We start from the raw sequence: 26236 nt of genomic DNA on the forward strand, positions 1-26236 counted from the left end.
GTTTTCACTGTTGCCTCACTGCGCCAGGGACCCGGGTTCAATTCCCAGTTTGGGTCACTGTCTGTGTAGTGTCTGCACATTCTCCCTGTGTCTGCATGGGTTTCCTCTGGGTGCTCCAGTTTCCTCCTACAGTCTGAAAGATGTGCTGGTTAGGTGCATTGGCCATACTAAATTCTTCCTCAGTGTACCCGAATAGGTGCCGGAGTGTGGAGACTGGGGGATTTTCACAGTAACTTCATTGCAGCGTTAATGTAAGCCTACTTGTGACACCAATAAATAAACTTAAATTTAATCATACATATTTAAAATAAATGCATTTACAGCTTCATTATGAGTGTACCTCAAAAGCTTTTCAACTGTTTGAAAATTAGTTGCCAGGCACAGAACCAAATGTTAGGCCATATTAACTGAAACTCTTACAGGTGATTTTCATACACATTGCTTCAAACATGTCAGTATGAGGCAATCCACAAAGTCTTGACCCTTTCCAACGATTTACCCACGAATAATGAAGGAAGCGGATTCTTCAAATCATTTATTCCTCCACATGTTATATTCCAAAGAGACAGTCATATCCCTGGATCATGATTTAAGGATTAAAAAAAGCCAATCTTATTCCATTATTTACTAATGAGTAGCAATCAAATATTCCTCAACCTCCCAGTTGTCCTGCTTTTCACTTGAAAGGGTGATGGTGGCTGCTGTGGAACAGACTAGCGTTGCTATGCCTAAGGTTTGTTTCAGGTGGACGTATGAATGCTGTACAATTCTAAAGTAATGTATTTTTGATAGGTATACAGCCATGCACCAGTATTAGTTTTGATGTTGCTTGAGCTGTCAATTTTGTATGATAAGATCTATAACGTAGAGCCAAATATTCATTTATTTATGGACCGTGCATCCACCAGTTTTTTTTTGTAATTTGAATTGCATCATCAGAATTGTATGCTGGAGATTGTGAGAAAAAGATTGAGCTGTACTTAGAAATGAAGAAGCAAGCAATGGTTTAGGTTATTGTTGATTTCACTCAAGGTATTACCTGGGTGCTGAATAAAATGATTGTTCTAAGCCCCTAATGAAAGTGCACATGCACCTATCACTAAATCAACTTGTTAAATGAAATATTTTTTTTTGTTTGTTTACAGCTGTTGTGTGTAATTTTATGATAATTTTGTATTTGCTTTCTATTTCTGTCCAAAATACATTTAGCTGATTGCTTCTGTATAACTGCAGATGCTTCAAGTCTCCTACTATCATGACATTCGTCAAAAAATTTCCGATGGTTAATTTGCCTCTCCCCAAATGGCCAAAATTTCTTTGCTAGCTCTCCGAGTATTATTTCCCATTCTTCTGTAAGTTAACCGCTGTCTAAATTTGTACATTGTTCTAGCTGAAGTCGAGTCTGTACAAACATTTATCTCCATATTTCGGTCCTGTACCTCGTGTGCACTTCCGAAAAGACAGTCTAGACTTTCCGATTCTATTATAACAGCACCAGAAATCTTAAGCGAGAGTTTTAACAGACTGGCTGGTGCCAATTCTCACATTCAGCACTTCTCCTGTAAGTGTCAGCTCAGTGGCAGCAAGATGATAAATGTAAGGTTCATAAATCTCAGAATTCAGATTTCAGTGCGCACAGTAGATAAAAACTCGGAGATATATTTCCCCACGGTAATATATAGTTTGCACTGTCACTGACCCAACAACCATTTCAAGGTAGTCTATTCACCTGTGTGTCTAATTTAAATAGCCCGGCAAAACGCAGTCAGCTGTTGTAGCCGTATGTTGTGCAGCTATTCAAATGAATTAAAGAGCACTTCTATGCCTCTAGGTGGACTCTCCATCTCTGAGCCGCACAGACCAGATTAGATTGTTCAATTTCCCCCCATTCTCTATTAAGTTAGTTGTCTTCAACCAGGATAATGTTGGGGACATTACAATCTACGACTGGCCTTATAATATTTGCTAGCTAAACTCTAGACAGGGAAAATCAGCCAGCTCCTCACTAGAATGCAGAGAACCCAACTAGAAGAGAGTGTGCTTGGATGGTAGTTAAGGAAAAGATCATCAACTGCTATCATCAAAGGCAAGAGTGCTTTGCTATAGCTGGGTTTTTTTTTACTGTTTGTTGTGACTATTTCTCCCCTGCTATAGCTGTTCTGCGCTGCCACATTATTTACAACCTTGTACCACATAACAATCCAAAAGAAAATAGTATTTTTTGATGCTCTACTGTAATATAACGGACCGCTTGTCGTCAAAGCGAACATGAAAAATGAGCACTTGGTAAGGCAGTCTTTCAAACAGAATCCGAGCACAGATTCCAGGAAAGGACACAGAAAGAGAAAATTTAAGAGATTTTGCAAATATTTGCTTGATAAACCACTTGCCTAACAAAAATGTTACACTATATTACTGAGCATTTATTGATTTTTCAGTAATGAAAAATTGCTACAATATTTATTCTTTTGCCTCAAATTATGGCTAATGGAGCCATGCAGAAGCAGCGTGTTATATATCAGCCAGAATCCTTCGGCCATTCACGCTGGTATAATTCTCTGGTCCCATCGGCAGCACACATACCCACTCCCCACCCCCTCTCTCCCCTCTCCACATATGGGTTTCCCAGTCAGCTGATGAAGGGACAGTGCTCCAAAAGCTCATGCTACCAAATAAACCTGTTGGACTTTAATCTGGTGCTGTGAGACTTCTTACTGTGATTTCCCAGTGACACAGGGTGGATTCAATGGGAAATCCCATTGACAGCAGCGGGATCAGAGGCCTCCCGGGGGAGGCCAGAGGTTCCGGCCTGTAAATTTAAGTGATCTCAGAACCAATGGATCCAGGTGAATAAGTCTGCAGTCTTGCTACCTCCAGTCACGCTGCACCATCAAATTAACCAGGGGAAGACATTCCCATTCTCAATGCTGACAGAACCCAGCCTGTCAGTGGAACAAACAAGGCTGAAGCATTTGCAACCACGTTCAACCAGAGGTGGATGGGCTCCTCCCGATATCCCCAGTAGCACATATTCTAGTCATCAGCCAATTCAATGTGATATTAAGAAACAGCTAATGGCACCAATATAGCAACAGCAATAGGCCCTGACAATGTGAAAAGCTATGCTCCAGAACTAGCTGTTTCCCTGGAATATCTTTTTTGAGCATAGCTTCAGCATTGGCATCTACTCAACAATTGGAAAATTGCCCAGGCATGCCCTGTCAACCAAAAAGCAGGACAAACCCAATCTGGCTAATTGCTGCCCAGAGGTTTACAGCATGGAAACAGGCCCTTTGGCCCAACTTATCCATGCCACCTATAGATGTCCCTGCGGTACAACTGAGATAGGAGCCACAGACCACCAGGTATATTCAGGCATACCTTCTACAAGCACAGATATACTCACATCCATGGATCCTCATGCAGGATGAGATAAGGTAGCACTGAGTGAAGAAGAAGCGATGGTGATGGAGGCGTAGGCAGCTCTGAGCAGTCTCCCTTGAAGGGTAGAGGATGTTTGCAACCCTGTTCACCTGGGCACAGATGTAGCGTCTCAGGACTCACAACCAAAGTGGCTCTACTTTGATCAACTGTGTGAGCTGGTATGATGGAGTTTTCTGAGACAGTGTGGAGTCAGGAGTTCTGAATGGAAGAGTCCATTCATCAAATGTATAGCCTTAGCTTAGGGTTATGAACACATGAGCACCTCTACTAGGAAAGTCACCAACCTCATAGCAAATCATATGCAGCGACGCTGAGAATGGAAATGCAGGAGAAGCACACTGCATTGCACACAATGCTCTGGAGAATTGACCAGTTAATGATGCTGATGGCACAGAAATGCATGGATTTGATGGCTAGCTGTGTCCCAGCTGGTGGTTCCTGATAATGATCAAACGAGGCGTGAAAAAGGTGAGGCAGTCACCGATGAAAATATTACCCATTACGGCATACCATCATCAGACTGAGAGTTCTTCTGTGCATCAGAGCCCTGGGATGCAGGTTCTCCCTGATTGACACTGGTAATGCAGCCTCTGACTGTGCCCCTCGGGCACCACCATTACAAGATCAACCACCATGGGCATCTCAGCTGCAACCATTCAATCATGAATAGGCTGTCTCCCCATTACCTGACGCCATAGGGGACCACCACGTAGAAGTAATCGAGAGTCAAGGGCATTGTGCCAGTCAAAGCACAGAGTAGTTTATTTGTGTGACTTTCAGTTTTGATTGTGTGAATGGCTATTTATTAATAACATTGAGCCACAATCCAAGGTGTGCGAGCTTCCATTCTTTAATGGCAACACAGAAAAGGAAGCAAGAAGTGGTGGCAGAAACAATAACCTTTGAACAGGGAACCTGACACTGCCGGAGAGATGTTTACCATTTATTGACGTTAAGAATGAAACGTGTGTTTATTGGATGTGCTCTCCAATTCAGATCAAAATGATTACTGGGGTATGCAGTGCTGCTGGATGAGTATAACTGAGGTGAGGTATGCCTTGATCAGATCTACTCCATCCTGATGAGAATTTTGATTCTTGAGACTGCCCCCAGTCATCTCCATGCACAGTACGGGCACTGTTCAACTCTACATCCTCCTCCCTCCCCACCCTCCAGTTCTGATGAGCAGTGTCAATCTAACACTTCATCCTCCTGAAAGTCTGCACTGTCTGGCAAACACAGTGGCCCACCATAATGCATGCAACCATTGTCCTGCAAGGAACCACCTGACTGATCCAGGCATTGGAACCACATCTTCAGAAGGTCGATGGCCTGTTTGATGGCGGCCCTTTGAAGAAGACATCTTTGATGATAATGCCTCTGTGGCTCTGCCGTCTGCCCAAAGGATATCCCCTATCTCCACAAAACCATCTAGGGGCTTTCAGCGGCGACGTGAAGAGCAGCGACATTCCAAATTGCTAGATAATGAAGGCATCATGGTAGCTGCCAGGATAGTGAGTGCATAGATGCATAAAGCTCTTGTTATGGGTTGCAGACCAGCTGAGCGTGGAGGGAACAGATATCCTTCCTATTGATGTATCTCATTGGGCGTCACTCAGTGTCTTGATGGCTACATGGGATATATCGATGATGCCCCTGCACCTGTCACCTTGAATCAATTCTGCCACTCCCACTCCTCCACCACCAACCGACCTCCCCCCCACCTCCCCAGTATTATTTAACAGCCAGTCCTTTCTTTCAGCTGGTATAACAATAACGTCATAACTCCGTTTGGCACCCTGTACCTGTAGTTCACCAATCTTACGAACCATACTCTGTGCATTCACATACATGCGCATTAACTCTGATCTAGGGCCAGATTTTCTGACCTCATCTGCAATCGTGAGTCTCCAGTCCAGATGCAGTGAACGGAGATTTGATGAGCGTCAAATTCTCCGTTCTCGTTGGCAGCGGCAACGGGGTGTTAACAGCCAGAGAATTCTGGCATTAGTCTTTCCTACTTTTCCCTTTACTTCGACCTAATCTAATGACATACTATAGCCTACTGTAATTCTATCAAACCCTCCAAGCATTCTTACCATGATCCTACACTCTGATGTATTCTCCTTATCAGTTGATATTTTTCCATTTCCCACTTCCCCTTTCTATATGCCATTCTAAAATTGCAATCGTAATCTTCATGATCATCACTTCAATCACACCCTTGATTTCATTTATTATTATATTAGTAAACAGTGAGAAGTATTGTTATCCAGACGCGCTATACAGACAAAGCATACTATTATTAGGAAAGGAGATGTTGTGTTACAGTCATAGCTAGGGTGTAGAGAAAGATGCGAGGTAGGCCCATTCAAAAGTCTGATGGCAGCAGGGAAGAAGCTATTCTTGAGTTGGTTGCTATGTGTCCTCAGACTTTGTATCTTTTTCCCAATGGAAGAAGGTGGAAGAGAGAATGCCCGGATGTGTGGGTTCCTTGATTATGCTGGCTGCTTTACTGAGGCAGCGGGAAGTGTAGACAGAGTCAATGGATGGGAGATTGGTTTGAGTGATGGACTGGGCTTTGTTCATGACCCTTTGTAGTTTCTTACGGTGTTGGACAGAGCAGGAGCCATACCATGCTTGATGCAACTAGAAAGAAAAAATCTCCACCCTTCCTCAGCAAAATCAATAGTTGGAATGGCATTGGGAAACTGGCATGATGGCCAGCATCGGAAAATAACTTTCCATCCCAAAATTCTGTACACCAAAATTCTGTTCCTTGTTTCAGATTTCATTAACACATGTAGTTGCCGAAATTTCTCGTTTCTCTGGGCAAAATAGTTTTTCTCTTGTTTGCCGTGTGGAATGTCCATTTTTTAAAATCCATTCTGATACCACCCGAATCAACAACAATACCTATTTATATTTATATTACACTATCAATGAAATAAAACATCTAAACCTTTCTCATAGAATCTTTACAGTGCAGAGGGGGCCATTTGGCCCATTAAACCTGCACTGACAATAATCCCACTCAGGCCCTATCCCTATAACCCCACATATTTACCCTGCTAATCCCCTGTCGCTAAGGGGCAATTTAGCATGGCCAATCCACCTAACCTGCACATCTTTGAACTGTGGGGGGAAACTGGAGCACCCGGAAGAAACACACACAGAAACGGGGAGAATGTGCAAACTCCACACAGATAGTGACCCAAGGCTGGAATTGAACCCGGGTCCCTGGTGCTTTGAAGCAGCAGTTCTAACCACTGTGCAACCATGCTGCCCCTAATTGATCCCATCTGGCCACAACTGATCTACCTAAGTAAAAAATGAATGTCTGGAACACCTAGCAACCTGTTTTCCCTGATGAGCTGTAAGCATCTAACATGATCTCATCACTGTCCATAGTCATCTCTCCAATCAAATAACAACATGAAACATTACTGCAGTAGCTTAGTCGCATGTTGATCCAAATAGGCATAACTTTCAAGAACACCTCAGTGTGAATCCACCAATGTAAGTATGGGTAACTATTCATAAACTGAGAATGGCCCTAAGGTATGTGCTGAACCTTCGAAAATAATGGATTCCCTGATGGTTGAGATCCTGGAACTCAATATTTTGGTAAATATTGCAGTAGTTCTATTTTTGGTCTCTTAGATATAATATAACCTAACCACGGTGTCCTCCTTGAATAAGTAGGGACGCTACAGTTTCTTCATTGTTTGTCTTTGAGCCAAACATTTGCCAACATGGCAAAATTGTGTCCCACGTTGATGTTGCAGTCACTGGGTCAATCAATGAAAATAAAAAGCAGGAGATGTAAAATGAGCTGCCAGTTTACTAACATCCATTTTACACTGTTGCACAAAATCAAGATTAAAGTCCACAGACCTTATATTGGATGTGTTTTGACCCATTGTAGCTTCCCATACATAGTCAGTGGACCCTATTCTTTTTTTATCACCTTTTCAAAATGCCACTACTGTCTAGAATGAGATTGTTTGAGTTTTGAAATGATCGACACCTCTGGCTTTCCGAAATTATGTGGCCATGTCATGAAGCTAGTTCTGGAAGCGGACATTTTGAGATCAGTTCAAAAAGACTCTCACTGATGGCTGTCCTTTAGCATGAATCATGGTGTAGAAGTGGCTGAAAATTAGATTTTGAACCCTGCCAAAGAAGATTTTGAGAACCCTGAGACACAGGAAGGTTCAAATCGGCAAAAACAATGCTTAAAATAACAAAGGAAAGTAGACAAAGGATGTCAGAGAACCAGCTCAGAAAGGCACACAGCAAAGTAATAATCTGCAAAAAAACCTTTCCTGTACTTTTTCCAGGGAGAGCATCAGTTTCCTGTGCAGGAAGGTTAAAAGAAAGGAGAGAAACCATTTCTCCATGAGCTCGGCTGTCTGGCCTCTCCTGCCGCCAGGATTGTCTGGCCATGCTGAAACACAGGGCCATAATGTCACAACATTTGTCTTTGCACCTGGGCTATTTGGGAGTGCAGAGCTGGGCCTGTGCCTGGAGTGGGTGTTAGCCAACAAATCAACAAAATAACATGTTTCCAACCTCCTGCCTCACTTTGCTTCTAATTGGTAACTTGCTCAGCACCTGAACAAGTTAGGCTGCCTGAACTGCTGTGGACCAGACGGTGTGTGGGGTCCTTAGACTGTTGGAAGATATCCAAAGACTATTTATTTTTGGCTCGTTTCAAACCTACTCCCTCCGGACGTTCTTATGATGCCTTTGAACTTGTCCAGCAACAAGCTTGAGGTCCTAAGGCTAAAAACCAGGATTGGAGCTGCAGTGCTCTGAGGTCCATCAGTAAGCTAGAGCTTCTTTTTTCCTTTTAACAGCGCTAGGCCCAAATTGGAGCACAACCTGAGAACCCCCAAGGACCATGTTAAAGGCCCAAGAGCAGAACTATTAGCACGTCCGGGCATGAACACTTCAGGTGGTCTGTCACCATGGCAGAGATAAGTGAGAAAAATCAGTCCTAATCATTGTGATGAATTCGCTCCGTATTAACTGAGCAGTGTTCTCTATTAACTGAAGAGCAAATTCTTGGAAATGACAGTATCAGTCGTAGCATACAATATAACTGAGTATTGCTGCAACTGGAACATTCATATGGTACAATGCTCACCAAATATCGGGGAGAGACAGAGGTAAAAGATACGGACAGAGGGGAAACAAGCAGGTAATACAAAAAGCATGTACAGAACAAAGAGAAAAAAGCAGAGACAGACAAACAGCAAGCTCCGTCACTAAGATGGCTCACTAAAATATTCTGCTTTAAAGGTAAGACGAGGCATATATCTGAGGAGCCTGTCATGTCTATCAGGGTATTTCAAGGTTTTTGTTTGAGGATTGAATAGAATTAACCTATTAATCTGAACATCTCACCTTCTTTCTAAATTAATAAAGAATCCCAGAATTGGAAATTAATTTTGAACCAAAGCAGAGCACTTGAATGATTTTTTTTTAACCTTTGAATAAGTTTAAATGTCACCTGCTTAGGAACACACCTTTGTAGATTTCTAACTGATGGCTTGCAACTAACTCCAGGAACCGAGTGTGGTCTTTAGATTTAACCGTTTCACGTAAGGCTCGAAGACAAGCTCGAGGCAAAAATGTGGTTGCACGGCACCTGTATTGCCAGCCGTGTGAGTGCTGTGTGAGGTCCAAAATCGTGGCCAAAGCATACACAGCCACTTCTAGCATGGGCTGCGCTGGACACCAGTTAGTAAGAAGGTTAGCACAATGATGGAGAGCGTGCATCAGAAATGTACAGAGTAGGTGTTGTTTTTTGTTATTCATTCGTGGGACATGTGTGTCGCTGGCAGGCCAGCATTTATTGCCCATCCCTAGTTGTCCCTTGGGTGGCTCACTCAGCCATTTCAGACAGACAGTTGAGAGTCAACCACACTATTGTGGTCCTGGAGTCACATGTAGGCCAGACCAGATAATAACGGCAGATTTCCTTCCCCGTTAGTGAACCAGATAGGTTTTTCTGACAATCGACAATGGTTTCATGGTCATCAGTAAATTCTTGATTCCAGATATTTTTTATTGAATTCAAATTCCACCATTTGCTGGGGTGGGATTTGAACTCAGGCCCCAGAACATTAGCTGAGTTTCTGGATTAATAGTCTAGTGATAATACCACTAGGTATACTGTGATGTTATTCAGCATGCAATGTTGATTTGGATGTGGGATGTCTGGGTTAATAGGTTAATTCCATTCAATCCTCAAATGAAAACTTTAGGATATCCTGATAGACATGGCAGATTCCACAGATAAATGCCGCATATTGACTTTAAATCAGAATGGATCAGTGAACCATCTTCATGATGGGTCTCGCTGTTTGTCTGTCTCCTTTCTTTTCTCTTTGTTCTGCACATGCTTTTTGTATCACATGCTTGCTCCCCCTCTCAATCTGAATGTTCAAACTAAAGTGCTATCTTAAACCTGCATAATGTTTAACACAGTGAAGACCCTCAACTGCTTTCACGTTAATTGCTGATGAACTTTTTCTAGCTGTTGCTGAGTTTGCAGAAATGTTTGGTGATTTGTACTATTACTTAAAGGTGCTGAAGTCTGCAGAGTGAAGTGTGACACATACTGCAGGCTTTGGTTCTGAGTTTGCTTCTGAGTTCGGCCTGAAACAGTTGTCCCAGACGTGAGGCCTATAGCTTCTAGCCTTCTTGCAGCGTAACAGGCAGACTAAGTAGAGGCAACACAGAGGATGGCAAGTTGCTGTTAGAGGGAGGAAGGGTATAAGGCATACCCACTCAAGAAGCAATTCTCCCCACTGAACCTGAAGAAGGCTAAGTGTCAGTTTATATTTCACTAAATGGGCACTCAGTGGAAAGTCCATCTCAAGCAGTCAAAGGCTGCAGCCTTAGAGCAGGGTGAGGACAGCATGACCAGTGATTGTGAAGGTGAGCATGAATATTTTTACTTCAGGCTCTTTCCAGGGAACAGGGAACATCCTACTGTTCTCCAGACACTGCTATTCACTATGCAGACAGACCCGAATACATTTCATTTCCTCAGAAGCAGGAAGAGTGTGCAGGATTGCAATCTTCCCCATGGTGCAGGCTGCCATCGACTGCACACACATTTCTTTGTGGGAGCTGTTTGTGAATTCTGGAATGGATTCGATTCATTCAAGTTTCAGCAGGTGTGCACCACTACTCAGCAAGTCATTCAAGTCAACACCTGGTTTCCAGCAATAGTTTACTATCAAATAAATCAGTTGGACTTAAACCTGCTGTTGTCAGACTTCTTACTGTGTTTACCCCAGTCCAACACTGGCATCTCCACATCATGACTCCTGGCAGCAGCCATGGTGCCTTCATTCTGTGAAAATCCACTGTCCCATTGTGTTTTGGCCACAACAAACCAAAGGTATCAAGGATTGTCAGCTCACTACCTGGCAAAAGAGTGGTGCATGTCTCTCATACACAGTGCAGCATGCCTATGTGAAAAGCATTGCTGGGATATCAGATGTGATTGAGTAGATGGTAGGCAATGCTTCTCATGCCTAAACTACTCTAAATCCCATTTAATTGTTGTCTGCTGCATTACCCCACTACCATGAGGCCATAGCTCTTGCCAATAAGTAGACAGATAGCAGCTGAGGAGGAAGAGGAGGAGATAACCAAAACATCCCCTTTCTGGTCAGTCTGTCCATGATTGGCTTAACCAAAAGTGATACCAATGAGCACAATCTCATTCAACAGCCCAATACTTTTCCTTGATAGATCTTTTGTTATTGAAGTGTTGAAGAACAGATGAGAAACTTCAAGGCATATTATGAAGTTAGCCTGGACCCCAACTCTTTTTTTATTTTGGAATTATTGTGTGCGTAAGATGTTCTGCTCCAGGTGTGATTCTATTCACACCTGGAGCAGTGTGAAGGTGAGCATGAATATAGGAAGCTTTTCTTAAAACAAACTTTCTTTAACAACACTGTTAAAATATAACAAAAAGAAATAAGATAACCTTTACCAGTTGAAACACCTAAATATGACAAGATATCATTCTTAACTATTAGCTATTTTCATTAGTTCCAGTTTTAGCAATATCCCTATAGATGTAAATTCTTCTTCAGAATCAGTTAGCCAGATACAGTTATCCATGAATTCCCAGTCTTCCAGCCTTTTAACCCCTCTGTACAGAAATACGGAGAATCACCCATCGTGTGACTCTCACACAGCAGCCTCCAGAGGAATACTTGCCCTCACACAGCAGAACTCCAGTAAGAAAGAAAGGGAGGAAACACCTCTTGCCTTTGTGAGCATAAGATAGGACATTGGTGAGGCCGCAGCTGGAGTACTGTGTGCAGTTTTGGGCGCCGCACCTGCGCAAAGATATTTTGGCCTTGGAGGGAGTGCAGAGGAGGTTTACTAGGCTGATACTGGAGTTGAGGGAGTTGAGCTATGAGGAAAGGCTGAATAAACTGGGCTTGTACTCGTTAGAGTTTAGAAGAATGAGGGGAGATCTCATTGAGACGTATAAGATGATGAATGGGATGGATAGGATAGAGGTGGAAAGACTCTTCCTGCTCAAAAAAGACAGTAGGACTAGGGGGCACAGCCTAAAGATAAAAGGGGGGCGGTTTAGAAAGGAGTTGAGGAGGAACTTCTTCACTGAAAGGGTGGTGAATCCCTGGAATTCTCTGCCCGTTGAAGTGGTGGAGGCTGCCTCGCTAAATATTTTTAAGACGTGGGTTGATGGGTTTTTGATAAGAGAGGGGATTAAGGGTTATGGGGAGAGGGCGGGAAAGTGGAACTGAGCAGCGACAGATCAGCCATGATCTTATTGAATGGCGGGGCAGGCTCGAAGGGCTAGATGGCCTACTCCTGCTCCTATTTCTTATGTTCTTATGTTCTTATGTTCTGCTCCAGGTGTGATTCTATTGACTCTAGGAAGCTTTTATTAAAACAAACTTTCTTTAACAACACGGTTAAAATATAACAAAAAGAATTAGCATAACCTTTACCAGTTGAAACATCTAAATATGACAAGATTTCATGCTGCAATAGTTGAAATGAGGAGTTGCATGTTGTGTGCATTGGACCCAATGTGCCGGGTATCTCAAACTTTAAGGCCAGAATATAGAAAAATTTCAGGGAAATAGGAATAGAAGCAATATTCTTTTTTTGGAACCAGCCTTTTTCAATCATTTACTAATGCTCATTAAAAACTACTTCAGCAAACAGATTTCTTCGGACAGAATTTAATATAAGCAACAAGGGAGCTTGCTTGCATTACGTGCCAACTGGCCAGTGGGACAACCCAGGACCCCGGAGGTCAAAATCCTGCCACCGAGAACTGCTGGCTAATCGAATGTGAGCAACTCTCCATTGCTCATCAGCACCACCAGGGAGGCCCAGGATCAACCAAGGAGGCCTTACCGGGGTGGGGAGTGGGATGGCTGGAATGAGAGCAATGAGGGGGAGTTGAGGAAATGCTTGAAGAACTGCATAGATGATGGGTTGTGTGAAGAGCCACAAACAAGCTAGTTAGGTGTTTGAAATGGCAGTTTTAAGGGAATGCAGAGTTATGGCCAAATACTGACACAAGGGAAATAGAATTGGAAGTGGATAGGCAAATATTAGTGATGAAAACTACAGAAGTAGGGAGGTATTTAATTCCCTTTTATGTAATCCCTGCGAGCAAGGCTTTTCCCCAGAGTCTATGTTCATAAAAATTACCTCTTCTTTTTTGAGGACCCAGCTATCAAAAACTGATTCGACAGATGAGCTTTTAAAAAAATTAATACCTAATGCTGTTACTAAAATATCTGAAAATGCTTCACACTCATCTTTGAAGTGTAGTTTCTCTGGTTGTGAGAGCGTACTTTCCATTTTACTGGTTAATTATCAGTGACTGAATGATGAAATTAATTAATGAAGCATACATCCTGTCATGCTTTTAAATTTTTTTCTAACGTTGAAATGTCTGAACACAGGATAACATGCTCTGTTTTGCTGATGGTTAGAATATATTCATGTTTATGAATTAGAATGCTCATCGAAAAAAAGATGGTGGCACTGTGGTTAGCACTGCTGCTTTACAACTCCAAGGACCCAGGTTCGATTCCCAGCTCAGGTCTGTGCAGAGTCTGCACGTTCTTCCTGTGTCTGCATGGGTTTCCTCCTGGTGCTCTGGTTTCCTCCCACACTCCATATGTACGGTTTCATTAAAGGGAAGTCGTGTCTGACAAATTTACTGGAGTTCTATGAGGATGTGTCTAGGGCAGTGGATAGAGGAGAGCCGGTGGATGTGGTCTTTCTAGATTTTCAGAAGGCGTTTGACAAAGTGCCTCACAAGAGGTTATTGCAGAAGGTCGAGGGACATGGAGTTGGGGGTAGGGTGTTAGCGTGGATAGAGGATTGGTTGTCAAATAGGAGGCAGAGAGTGGGGGTCAACGGGTGCTATTCGGATTGGCGGATGGTGACTAGTGGAGTGCCCCAGGGGTCGGTGCTGGGGCCTCAGCTTTTTACCGTTTATATAGATGATCTGGAGGAGGGAACCGAGTGTAGGGTGTCGAACTTTGCTGATGACACCAAGAGTGGGGGAACGGCAAATTGTGCGGAGGGTGTGGAGAGTCTGCAGAAGGATCTAGATAGGCTGGGCGAATGGGCCAGGAAATGGCAAATGGAATTTAATGTTGGCAAGTGTGAGGTGGTCCACTTTGGTAGGAAGAATGGTAGGAAGGACTATTACTTACGGGGCGAAAAACTGCAGCAGGCGACGGTGCAGAGGGACCTCGGGGTCCTTGTGCATGAGTCGCAAAAACCCAGCTTGCAGGTGCAGCAGGTGGTCAGGAAGGCGAATGGGATGCTGGCCTTCATAGCGAGGGGGATTGAATATAGAAATAGGGAGGTCTTGCTGCAGCTGTATAGGGCATTGGTGAGGCCGCAGCTGGAGTACTGTGTGCAGTTTTGGGCGCCGCACCTGCGCAAAGATATTTTGGCCTTGGAGGGAGTGCAGAGGAGGTTTACTAGGCTGATACCGGAGTTGAGGGGGTTGAGCTATGAGGAGAGGCTGAATAAACTGGGCTTGTACTCGTTAGAGTTTAGAAGAATGAGGGGAGATCTCATTGAGACGTATAAGATAATGAATAGGATGGATAGGATAGAGGTGGAGAGACTCTTCCCGCTCAAAAAAGACAGTAGGACTAGGGGGCACAGCCTCAAGATAAAAGGGGGGGCGGTTGAGAACGGAGTTGAGGAGGAACTTCTTCACTGAAAGGGTGGTGAATCTCTGGAATTCTCTGCCCGTTGAAGTGGTGGAGGCTGCCTCGCTAAATATTTTTAAGACGCGGGTTGATGGGTTTTTGATAAGAGAGGGGATTAAGGGTTATGGGGAGAGGGCGGGAAAGTGGAACTGAGCAGCGACAGATCAGCCATGATCTTATTGAATGGCGGGGCAGGCTCGAAGGGCTAGATGGCCTACTCCTGCTCCTATTTCTTATGTTCTTATGTACGCTGGTCAGGTGGGTTAGCCGTGCTAAATTCTCCCTCAATGTACCTAAGCAGGCATCAGAGTGTGGTGACTAGGGGGTTTTCACAGTAACTTCATTGCAGTTTGAATGGAAGCCTACTTATGACACTAATAAATAAAGTTTAAACTTCGGTGTAACGTCCATAGTTTGACATTTTTGTGTGTTTTCTTGCGAACTGGGCAGTCGCGTTGTTTCATCGGCCTTTTATTAAGTGATCTCCCTTAAGATTATCTTTGACAAAGGGTCATCTGGACTCGAAACATCAGCTCTTTCCTCTCCTTACAGATGCTGTCAGACCTGCTGAGATTTTCCAGCATTTTTTCTTTTGGTTCTTTAAGATTAGAGTGTCTGTTCAGTGACTATCAGTAGACAGTGAGAAAGAGAAACATCACACCTGTTCATCTGGCAGTAAGCATACTTCAATTGCAAGCAATAAAAGAATTAACTTCACAAAGTAAATCAGATAAAAAGGTTTAATAAAGAAACTTCATTGCACCAACACTTGGGTCATGCCATGAGCCACACAAGCTTCCTACAATCCCCACCTGCTTTCTATTGGTACCGGATCAGCTGGTCTGCTGACCACCGCATCATTTTGCCATCGGTTACATTGTCGACTGGGTCAGCTGACCAGCTGACCCTCACAGCATTGGCGGACCATTGGTTACATTATAACAGATTCCAATGTTATCACTGGCTACATTATAACAACGCCCAAGCTCCATCTTCTTTATGCACAGATATGTGTACATTTACAGGCACACTTTGCAGCAGGGGTCTCTGGTTATAGATCAGCAACAAAAATGATTTTCCCCTTTCACTGACCAGGCACTCACATTGTCTGTACCTTAAAGACTTGATTACCTGTAACGACTCACATTCCAACCATTATTTTGTAAATCGAGTTTGTGTCTTCATATGCCCTGCTTGTGAACAGAATTCCCACTTACCTAATGAAGGGGCAGTGCTCCGAAAGCTTGTGGCTTTTGCTACCAAATAAACCTGTTGGACTTTAACCTGGTGTTGTGAGACTTCTTAGTGAGGGATACCAAGGCCAGTCCCAACCATTCCCCCATTAAGTTAAAGTTTATTTATTAGTCACAGGTAGCCTTACATTCACACTGCAATGAAGTTACTGTGAAAATCCACGAGTTGCCACACTCTGGCACCTGGTCAGAAACACTGAAGGAGAATTTAGCATGGCCAATCCACCTAACCTGCACATCTTTGGACTGTGGGAGGAAACCCACGCAGACACATGAGTTTCCTCCCATGTGAGAGAACGTGCAAACTTCATACAGACAGTGATCCAAGCCGAGAATCGAACTCGGGTCCCTGGCGCTGTGAGGCAGTAGTGCTAACCACTGTGATACCATGCACCGTACTGCTTGAGAACACAGCCCTGAGGACACCAAAGATTGAACCCAGGATGATTTTGGTCCATACAGATCAATTCTACAATACTTTGTGCATCTTGCCCACTGAACTATCAGGCAAATTCTTATCATAACTCGTGTTTTTAGACTTCCTTTGTCTGAATATTCTCGGTAGATAGTTTTGTGTAAGTATGAGTGTATATATATTCTAGACAGAGATCGTAGAATCATAGAATCCAACGATGTAGAAAGAGGCCACTTGTCCCATTGAGCTGCACTGACAACAGTCCCACCCAAGCTCCTATCCCTGTAACCCAATGCATTTACCCTGCTAGTCCAGCTGAATCAAAAGCGCAATTTAACATGGCCAATCCATTTAACCTGCACATCTTTGGACCGTGGGAGGAAACTGGAGCACCCAGAGAAAAGCCATGCAAACTCAGGGAAAATGTGCAAATTCCATGCAGTCACCCGAGGCTGGAACCGAACACAGGTTTCTGGCATTGTGAGGCAGCAGTGCTAACAACTGTGCCACCGTGCCGCCCATGTAGTTATGTTATACATGTGAATCTGTGCATTACTAATATACTGTAATGTGAATGTATGTGGTTATTATCAATATATACAGGTGTTAATATTTTTATAAAGTTGAATTTGCATATTTTATATAGCTATAAGGGCAGAGATACTTTATGTTGTTATTTGGTATATGTTGTATAGATATATGCATTTACTTCATTTCAATATGCGTATATTTTCTATAGGTATTGTTCTTTGAATGGAATTGTTGGATTTCATGTATAAGGAGAACCTCTTTGCTTGGATGTTCCCAGTTGCATTAAGAAACTTTTCTTGACATTTCCTATACGTTATTTGCCATTTCCACAGCTAGGGCAGTTTCACCAACCTAATTAAAAGTCATATCCTCATTTGAAAGGAGATTCTATTGAACAATTCATGTGACAGTTCCCCATAAACCCAGTGAGCAGCTGTTTCTGAATGACAGTATCTCTGGGACAGATCTCCCTTCACTTGGCTTCATTTTGTTGCAATCTACAAACACCAGGGATTTCTGATAGTGCAACACTCCCAAATCTGGAATTTAAAGGGTGAGTCTACAAATGTTTGTGGCCACTGTTAAAAGTCCTGTCCCATGTTCCCAGCCATACTGGACAGAAATCATGATTTTTGCCTTCTCCAGCCTCAGAAATGTCGGGGACCAAGATATACAGCACGGAAACAGGCTCTTCGGCCCAACTCGTCCATGTTGACCAGCTTTCCTAAACTGAACTAGTCTGCATTTGGCTCATATCCTGCTCAATCTTTCCCATCCATATACCTGTCCAAATGTATTTTAAATGTTGTAATTGTACCCACCTCTATCGCCTCCTCTGGCAGCTCATTTCGTATACGCAGCACCCTCTGTGTGAAAAAGTTGCCCCTCAGATCCCTTTTAAATCTCACCTTAAACCTATGCCCTCTAGTTTTGGACTGCCCTACCCTGGAAAAAAAGACCTTGGCTATTCACCTCACCCAAGCCCGTCATGATTTTATAGACCCCTATAAGGTCACCTTTCATCCTTGTACACTCCACGTTTCACTAGACAGAAAAGGTAAAACTCAGAACCAACAAGAAAATCCTTGCCCTTTTTCTCCTCAGTGACATAATTGACAATAGCCCCTTTCAAATGTGATTTAAAACCATTCTTACATGCTCTCCATTCAGCCATCTTCCTCAACGATTATATTTTATCAATTGTCTCAAGCAATAAATGCATCAAGATTTGTCACCGCTCCTTTTTGTTTGAATCTTTGACAGTGCTAAGGGATAATTATATTGACTATGTCAACCTCATACACTGGACAGCAGATCTGAATGGCAAACATTGTGTTTTTATTATGACGTGAACTGTTCAGCAGTACCTTTCCCTCAAAACCTTCACATCCCACTAGCAATTCACTGTCACTGTCTGCGTGGAGTTTGCATTTTCTCCCCGTGCCTGTGTGGGTTTCCTCCAGGTGCTCCGGTTTCCTCCCACGGTTCAACGGTATGTGGGTTAGCTGGATTGGCCATGCTAAATTGTCAGGTGGATTAGCGGGGTGAATATATGGGGTTATGGGGATAGGGTCTGGGTGGGATTGTTGTTGGTGTGGTCTCGATGGACCGAATGGCCTTCTTCTGCACTGTAGGAATTTTATGATTTAATTCCTTCCCAGGTACAAACTATTTTACCTTTCATTTCAGTTTATCTTTATTGCTAAGTTTTATTTAATTTCATAGGTTTCCCTGTCTCTTTCCCTCCCTATTTGGTTAAATTACTGAAAACATTTGTATCTAATTATCATACCTGTAAATTCAAGCAGTGGGCAATTTACAAAATGTAACCATTGAAAATAGGATGGGCTGAAACTCTGAGATGCCTCTTATTGTCCAAAAGCAACCAAGCATGTTACGAAAACACGTTGACTAGTGAATGCCCATTTCCCTTCTCTTCTTCAGCAACTTTCTCACTTCCAAGGGGGAAGGACATGGTTGGTAGCACCACCCTGGGAAATTAGGAATATACCTGCCATACTATTGTACCCGCTAAGATTAATGAACAAAAAATGAGGGGCTGAATGCTGAAATCCCTGAGATCCAGTCACTGCGAGTATAATTGCCAGCGGAAGTGTCAGCTCACGGAGTCACTCCCCACAAATGACATTGAACAAAGCCAATGCACCATCAATGAGGGCTGAGGAAGAAAAATAATTTCAGTAAATTGTCCCAGTTCTGCTTTCTCTCTGTGCTCATTTTGATATCTTCTTACCTTTTTGTTATTCATTTGTGGGAAATGGGCGTCACTGGCTGGCCAGCAATTATTGCCCATTCCTGGTTACTCAAGGGCATTGCTATGGCCCTGGAGTCACATGTAAACCAGACCGGGTAAGGCAGATTTCCTTCCCTAAAGAACATTAGTGAACCAGATGGGGTTTTCCGACAATGGTTTCATGGTCATCAGTAGATCCTTAATTCCAGATTTCTTTTTATTGAATTCAAATCCCACCACCTGCTGTGGTGGGATTCAAACCCCCAGGTCGTGAGCTGAGCTTATGGATTAACAGTCTAGCGAAAATACCACTAGGCCATCGCCTCCCCATGTGTCACAACAAGGAGCCTGTAAAATATGGAAGAAGAATAACTGATGCAAAATATTTGAAGGGCCTATTGTAAACATTTTGCAAAGATCAATGTAAGTTTGATGTATAAGCAATGAAAATGGTTTCACGATTGTATTAATCCTGTGGCTTCTGTCATTTCAGGTGCCTCAACACAGAACTCCAACACAGTGGAGCCAGAAAAACAAGTAGATAACACAGTGAAAATGGCCGGAGTTATTGCAGGAATCTTAATGTTCATCATCATCATGCTGGGAGTGATGCTGATAGTTAAAAAACGGTAGGTTTTATGAAATAATATTTCCAATTTAACATTTGCAGCAGAACCTTGCGATGGGAAATGTGCATTTACATTCATTATGTTTTGTGAAACATTGGAAAGAAATTAGATATGGAGGAACCTTCTGACATTTCGTATTATCATAGCTTGGCGACATGACTCAGTCTTGAACACATGCAATTTGGGCATTACTATGGATAGCCTAGTTATGCATATATGAATATATGAGTGCAAGTCATTGCATTCTTGTGCAATTCATCTTGTCGCTTCCAAGATGAATTTTTCTATAAATGTGATCTAACCACTTGACTCACATTGGTTCCACTCAGCTGACCAAATTTGGTTTGTAGATCTAATTGTCTTCATTTTCTTTGCAGCTCTAAATAAAAAGCCAATGATGACTAAAGTAATGAAGGAAATGCATAAAGATATGCCACTCTAACAGGAGCATTTGTGTGTTATACTTTCAACCAATGTAGAATGCAAACATTTTGTTTGTATTTCCAAAATAAGACTTGGGGGCTGATTTTCTAAATTTTGGGCCAAAGCTGAACTGTTCTCACATCTTGAGAGGGAGAATCCACTGACTTAAATCAGGCTTAATGAAGCTTCAAGAAATTTGAAAAAGTGAAGCCTCAATGCAACTCTTTAGAATTTGGCTCAAATTTTGTCCAGTTATCTTTTTTCTTTCACTATCAAGAGCTGATGACAGATTGCCTCAGTGTGCCAGTGGGCAAACCCACTGACTGGTAGTGAACTAAGTAACCATGTCATGCAGGAAGGCCTCATGTTTAATCCATTGTATGGTTTCAGGCAGCTGATTTCAAGAAAGACAGTGCAATGTTGCATTAAACCTTTAAGCACTGACAATCGAGGTAGTATTAAGGAGAACGCATCCAGGGTTATTGTTTCTGGTAGTTTTTCCAGGGAATCCTGCAGGGATTTATGCTCAGATACAGGTCGGGTCAGGACAAAATCTGGCCCTCCTCATGATAAAAAAGTAGTGATGTGAGTCAGTCTCAGAGTTTATGCATAAACGGCAGGGTGGCACAATGGTTAGCACTGCTGTCTCACAGCACCAGGGACCCAGGTTCAATTCCCAGATTGGGTCACCGTTTGTGCAGAGTCTGCACATCTTCCATGTGTCTGCGTGGGTTTTCCTCCAGGTGCTTCCTACAGTCTGAAAGATGTGCTGGTAGATGCATTGGCCATGCTAAGTTCTTGCTCAGTGTACCAGAACAGGCACCAGAGTGCGGCAACTCGGGGATTCTCGCAGTAACTTCATTGCAGTGTCAATGTAGGTCTACTTGTCACACTAATAAATAAACTTAAATAAACCACAAACAATACATCTAATGGCAGCTAATGCCAATAGAACCATATCGCGGAAGTCGGTGGCCTACAAACTGATTTAAATGACACCAACTACCTTTAAAAGAACGTACGCTATGGCAGGTGGCATACATATTCTGCAGAGAAGTGCATCATCCATCAGATTGGTAAAGGCAGAAGAAACTGCACTGCAATCAAAGGATATTATTAGCTCCCACTCGACCCTCTATGAATCATCACCCTGATCCTCCACCCCTCACAACCTACCTGAGGGCAACAGCAAGCAAGAATCCAATTGGCCGATGGGGGGAAAACACAGTGTGCATCCACAATTTGACCATCTAATTTAAAGGAGGCCTAAATGCCAGTATACCAACATAGAATCCCTACAGTGCAGAGCAAGGCCATTCAGCCCATTGAGTCTGATTTGCCTCTCTTCAGAGTGTCCTCCCCAAGCTCTGTCCCCTGCCCTATCCCTGTAACCCTGCACGTTCACCATGGCTAATCAATCTAACCTACACATCTTTTGACACTAAGGGGCATTTTGCATGGCCAAACCACCTAACCCGCACATCTTTGGACTGTGGGAGGAAGCCCTTGCAGACATGGGGAGAATGTGCAAATTCCACACAGCCAGTCGCCCAAGGCTGGAATTGAAACTGGGTCCCTGGGGCTGTGAGGCAGCAGTGCTAACCACTCTGCCACCGTGCCACCCTATCAAATGTGTTTTGCACCTACACGTTCCAGCACAGGGACAGAATTTCCCGATCAAGAGGGAATGGATAAAAATTAGGAAAGAAACAAAAATACTAGCTAGCTGCATGTGGGAATTTGCACCTGTTATTTGGAGCTTTATAAGGTTGTGACCATTTTTGAGGAAAAGGTTTTACTCAAGGATGTGCGCCCCAAGTTTGTGTGCACTTAATCAACATTGATTTCACAGTGCAATGTCCCTTCATCTTTTGCAATAGTTGAGTTGAATTTCTGTAACTTTCTACACTCATACTGCATGCATGTGTGTATGTGTGTGCATGTGTGTGTTCCCTTCTCCCACATTCCAGCTATTGCTGTCTCCTAGCTTGAATGACTTGGGTTTGATGGCCTTCAGTGGAATTCGGTCTGCTCTTGTCTGATCCTGGGGTTGGAGGTAGGGTTGGGGTGCCCAATTCCAAAGTGTGGGAGTCTAGTTCTGATGGGGTTTGGGTATTGGATATCAGAGGCCAGGGCAGGGGCATGGTGATTGGGGATCAGAGGCCTCCGCTGGAGGCGCCTTGTAAGCCTTGCTTGGGAGGTCGGAGGCCCTGGGGAACAAGTTGGAAAACTCAAGGGTAGGTCAAAGGCCATTTGGGAAGTTTGCATTGCTCAGAAGCTTTGTGGATGGGTCAACAGCCTTTAAGATTTGTGAAGAGGGCAATTGTCTAATCACACGGAGCTAACAGCTCAGGAATGCAGGACCCAGCAGCTTGTTAGAAAGGTACTTACGTCCTGCATCTAGCAGTCCTCACCTTCATATTACCCAACATCCAGAATATCTGGCTGGCCAGGATTAAATTTGTAAGTGGTGATATAAAGAACCATGCAAATTCATCATGATATTGGTGGTCATCCATGTCCTGCCCTTCATCCATTCAAACTAGAAATGGTTGTTTCGAGTTGGGCTAGGGCCTGGATTCTCTTTTCCATCACTTCAATCTCAGATCCAACTCAAATGTTTTAGAGTTAAACCTCTGTTCCCCATCCACCCCTACTCATGCCCCCTCAAACAATGTGGCCAGACAAAATCAACTCACGCTGAAATAAATACTGACATTAAACCAGTGGTAACATTAGTGGACTTGGAAGAAATGTCAGAACATTGACTAAAGTTGTTGCTTCATCACCAACAGAGACAAGCATACATCTATGCTTGGTGACATGGTGGTTAACACTGCAGTGTCACAGCTCTAGGGACCTGGGTTTGATTCCCGGCTTTGGTTACTGTGTGGAGTTGCACGTTCTTGTTGTGTCTGTGTGGGTTTCCCCCAGGTGTTCCGATGTGCTCCCACAATCAAAAGATGTGCAGATTGGGTTGATTGGCCATGCTAAATTGCCCCTTAACATCCTGGGATATGTAGGTTAGAGGGATTGGTGGGGTAAATGTGTGTGGGGTCATGGGGATAGAGCCTGGGGTGGGATTGTTGTCAGTGCAGACCCAATGGGCCAAATGGCCTCCTTCTGCATTGTTGTGATTCTATGATTTCTATAAATATTGGACTTGTTCCCATCCTGAAGAATATACTTACATATGCGCTGATTGCCAGACTGTAGTTTTTGAAAAATTGGACATTTTCACTTTGATTTATTAGTCTGTTGCTTGGTTCAGAGTAGGATTACATTGAACACTGAGCCAAGCTTAGTTTAATGGCCCCAATTGGTTCACAGGCACTTACATGTGTTTCTCATAGTGGTGAAAATGTAATTTTCGATTGGTGCTAAACAGTTTTTTAAAATGGGATCAGCAATCATGCTGCCAGTTTATAAAGGACCCCATTGTCCCTATACATGTTAGCTTGGTTCAGTATGCAGCACTCTTGCCTCTGTATCAGAGAAGCATTGATTTAAGATCACTCCGAGGCTTGGGAACATTATCTAGGCTGATACATTTGTGTAATGTTGAGAGAGCACTGCACTGTCCGCAGTTAATCTTTTGAATTATAAACTAAAACTCCATTTGGGTGACACGACGGCACAGTGGTTCGCACTGCTGCCTCACAGTGCCAGGGGCCTGGGTTCGATTCTGGCCTTGGGTCACTGCCGGTGTGGAGTTAGCACTTTCTCCCTGTTCCTGCATGGATTTTCTCTGGGTGCTCTGGTTTCCTCCAAAGATGTGAGAGTCAGGTTGATTGACCATGCTAAATCCTCCCTTAGTGTCAGGGGGACCAGCAAGGTAAAAATGTGGGGTTCTGTGGCTTGGGTGGGATTGTTGTTGTGCAAGTTTGATGGGCCAAATGGCCTCCTTCTGCACTGTAGGGATTCTGTGATCCTGCGATCTGTACACTTAGTGCCTAATACAATCCTGAAAGGAAAGAAAATTTTCCTGACCAACATTTTTTCCTCAACTAATAATGGTGCAATCAGATTCAATGTAAAAAAATTAGTGTGTCTAAATTCCTTGCCATCTTTGTCGATAGAGCAATGTACAAGGAAGTCATTAAATGTGAAGCTCTTTGAGATGTTTTGTAAACCTGATGAGGCACAAACCAAATGCCTGTGGCTCCTTTTCTTTCTTAAAGGGGTTAATGTTACTTCAAAGATTTTACATTTTACCCTTAGTTTTCCTTCAAATTGGGAGAAAAAAAAATGTGTAAATTCTGGACATCGGGGATAACAATTCTGGAAATACATAGCAGGCCCATCAGTGTCTGAAAAGAACGAAGGCAGGTTCACATTTTATATATGTACTCTTCCCTTACAAGAGCTGAACTGTTTTTATCTGCACAGACGTTGGCAGGCGTGTGAGCATTTCTAGCGATATAAGACCATTTGCAAACTAATTTTACCGTTCACAGAATAATAAGCAAGCCAGGGGTCATGGTTCATTCTATCTCAAAAAGTCAGACGTACCTTTTTGTGACGTAAGGCTGACTGAATACAGCCCTGGTCGTTCTATTTACAAATTCCAGTCTGCAGACGGCCCCTCAATCAATTATTTATCAGAACATCGCATGACATGACGTGGAATATTGTCACACAATTATCTATTAAAAACGTGCAAAGAAGCAATCTAAAATTATTGTGCATTATACCAGTGAAGGAATGCAACACATCATTTTTCTATGTTAATGCAGGGGTTTAGCCACTTTAAGTTAGTTAAAAAGTGTGCTAAAATAGCAGAAAAACGAATATTGTACAATAACATAAAGTATTTGTGTGCTTATATTACAAGTAACAACCGTGTCTACACTAGGGTGCATTTTGTAAAGCAGAATGATTACACTCTGGCACCAATTGGAAACTTTTGCAACAGTGCAAACTGTAATGACAAGCTAGAAGTAGAACTTCATTTTATTCATTCATGGGACACGGGTGTCACTGGGTGGCTAGCATTTATTGCCCATCCTAGTTGCCCTTGAACTGAGTGGCTTGCAGGGCCATTCCAGAGGGCAGTTGAGAGTCAACCACATTGCTGTGGCTCTAGAATCACCTGTCGGTCAAACCAGGTAAGGACGGCAGATTTCCTTCCCTAAAGGACATTAGTGAGCCAGATGGTTTTTTTCCCAACAATTGAAAATGGTTTTGTGGCCATCAATAGATTCTTCATTCCAGACATTTTTTATTGAATTCAAATCCCATCATCTGCCGTGGCAGGATTCAAATCTGGGTCCCTAGAATATTAGCTGCATTTCTGGATTAAGAATCTAACAATAATGCCATTAGGCCATCATCTCCCTAATGACAGATCACAGATAGACTATGGGCAGAATCTTCTCTCGCTGGTGGTGGGCTTAAAGGTTAAGCAGGATGGTGGCAAACCAGGACACGCCTCCTTCCTGCTTCTGCTAGCATCTGGTCCTTGAAGGGAAGGCCCAAGTTCGATCTTCTCATCCCGCCAACAATTCTGGCCCTAATCTGGCCAATTATTGATCACTTGAGGAGCTCACCCTGCCACTGCTGGTATTAACCCAGCTACAAGTGGACCTGTTGCCGTGCAGTGTGCACAGCAACCAAAACCATGCTGCCAGCTTATCACCACCGGGGGGGGAAATATGGGGAAAACCCTCCATCAAAGGCATTCAGTGCCTGATCAAAGGACTGGGCATCAGGAAGGGAGGGCTCTGCTGGGAGCCACACCACTGCCTTTGCTTCTGACCACTCCCCCAACCCCTCCCACCCCCCCCACCCCCTTTCCCACCCTCTCCCACCCCCTTTCCATGACCTGCACCATGCAAAACTCTTCCCCTAGATTATTTACCTGTGGTCTGGGTGTCTCCACCATGAAACTCAGGTGCCCCTCCTTCCAGCAGCAGTCACAGTGCTCCCCAGTGGCGCTGCTGAGCACAAGAACTGCTTGCCTTTGAGTGGCTGGCAACCCTCAGTCAGTAAGACTTCCACTTGCAGGGTTTTGATTTCAAGAGAAG

At 43.4% G+C, this 26236-nt stretch overlaps 1 protein-coding gene across 5 annotated transcripts in view; it reads left to right on the top strand.

Moving 5' to 3' along the window:
* Positions 1 to 26236, top strand: part of LOC145353875 (receptor-type tyrosine-protein phosphatase T-like) — a 1296999-nt gene that overhangs the window by 1075042 nt on the left and 195721 nt on the right. For all 5 annotated transcript variants that reach the window (XM_080204786.1, XM_080204787.1, XM_080204789.1 and 2 more), the window contains one exon: positions 19652 to 19787. In XM_080204786.1, the coding sequence (XP_080060912.1) occupies positions 19652 to 19787 (136 nt within the window). The remainder of the gene's footprint in view (positions 1 to 19651; positions 19788 to 26236) is intronic.

This window comes from Carcharhinus amblyrhynchos, chromosome 16 (assembly GCF_965287045.1).
Source record: "Carcharhinus amblyrhynchos chromosome 16, sCarAmb.v2.hapA, whole genome shotgun sequence".
NCBI classification, from domain to species: Eukaryota; Metazoa; Chordata; class Chondrichthyes; order Carcharhiniformes; family Carcharhinidae; genus Carcharhinus; species Carcharhinus amblyrhynchos.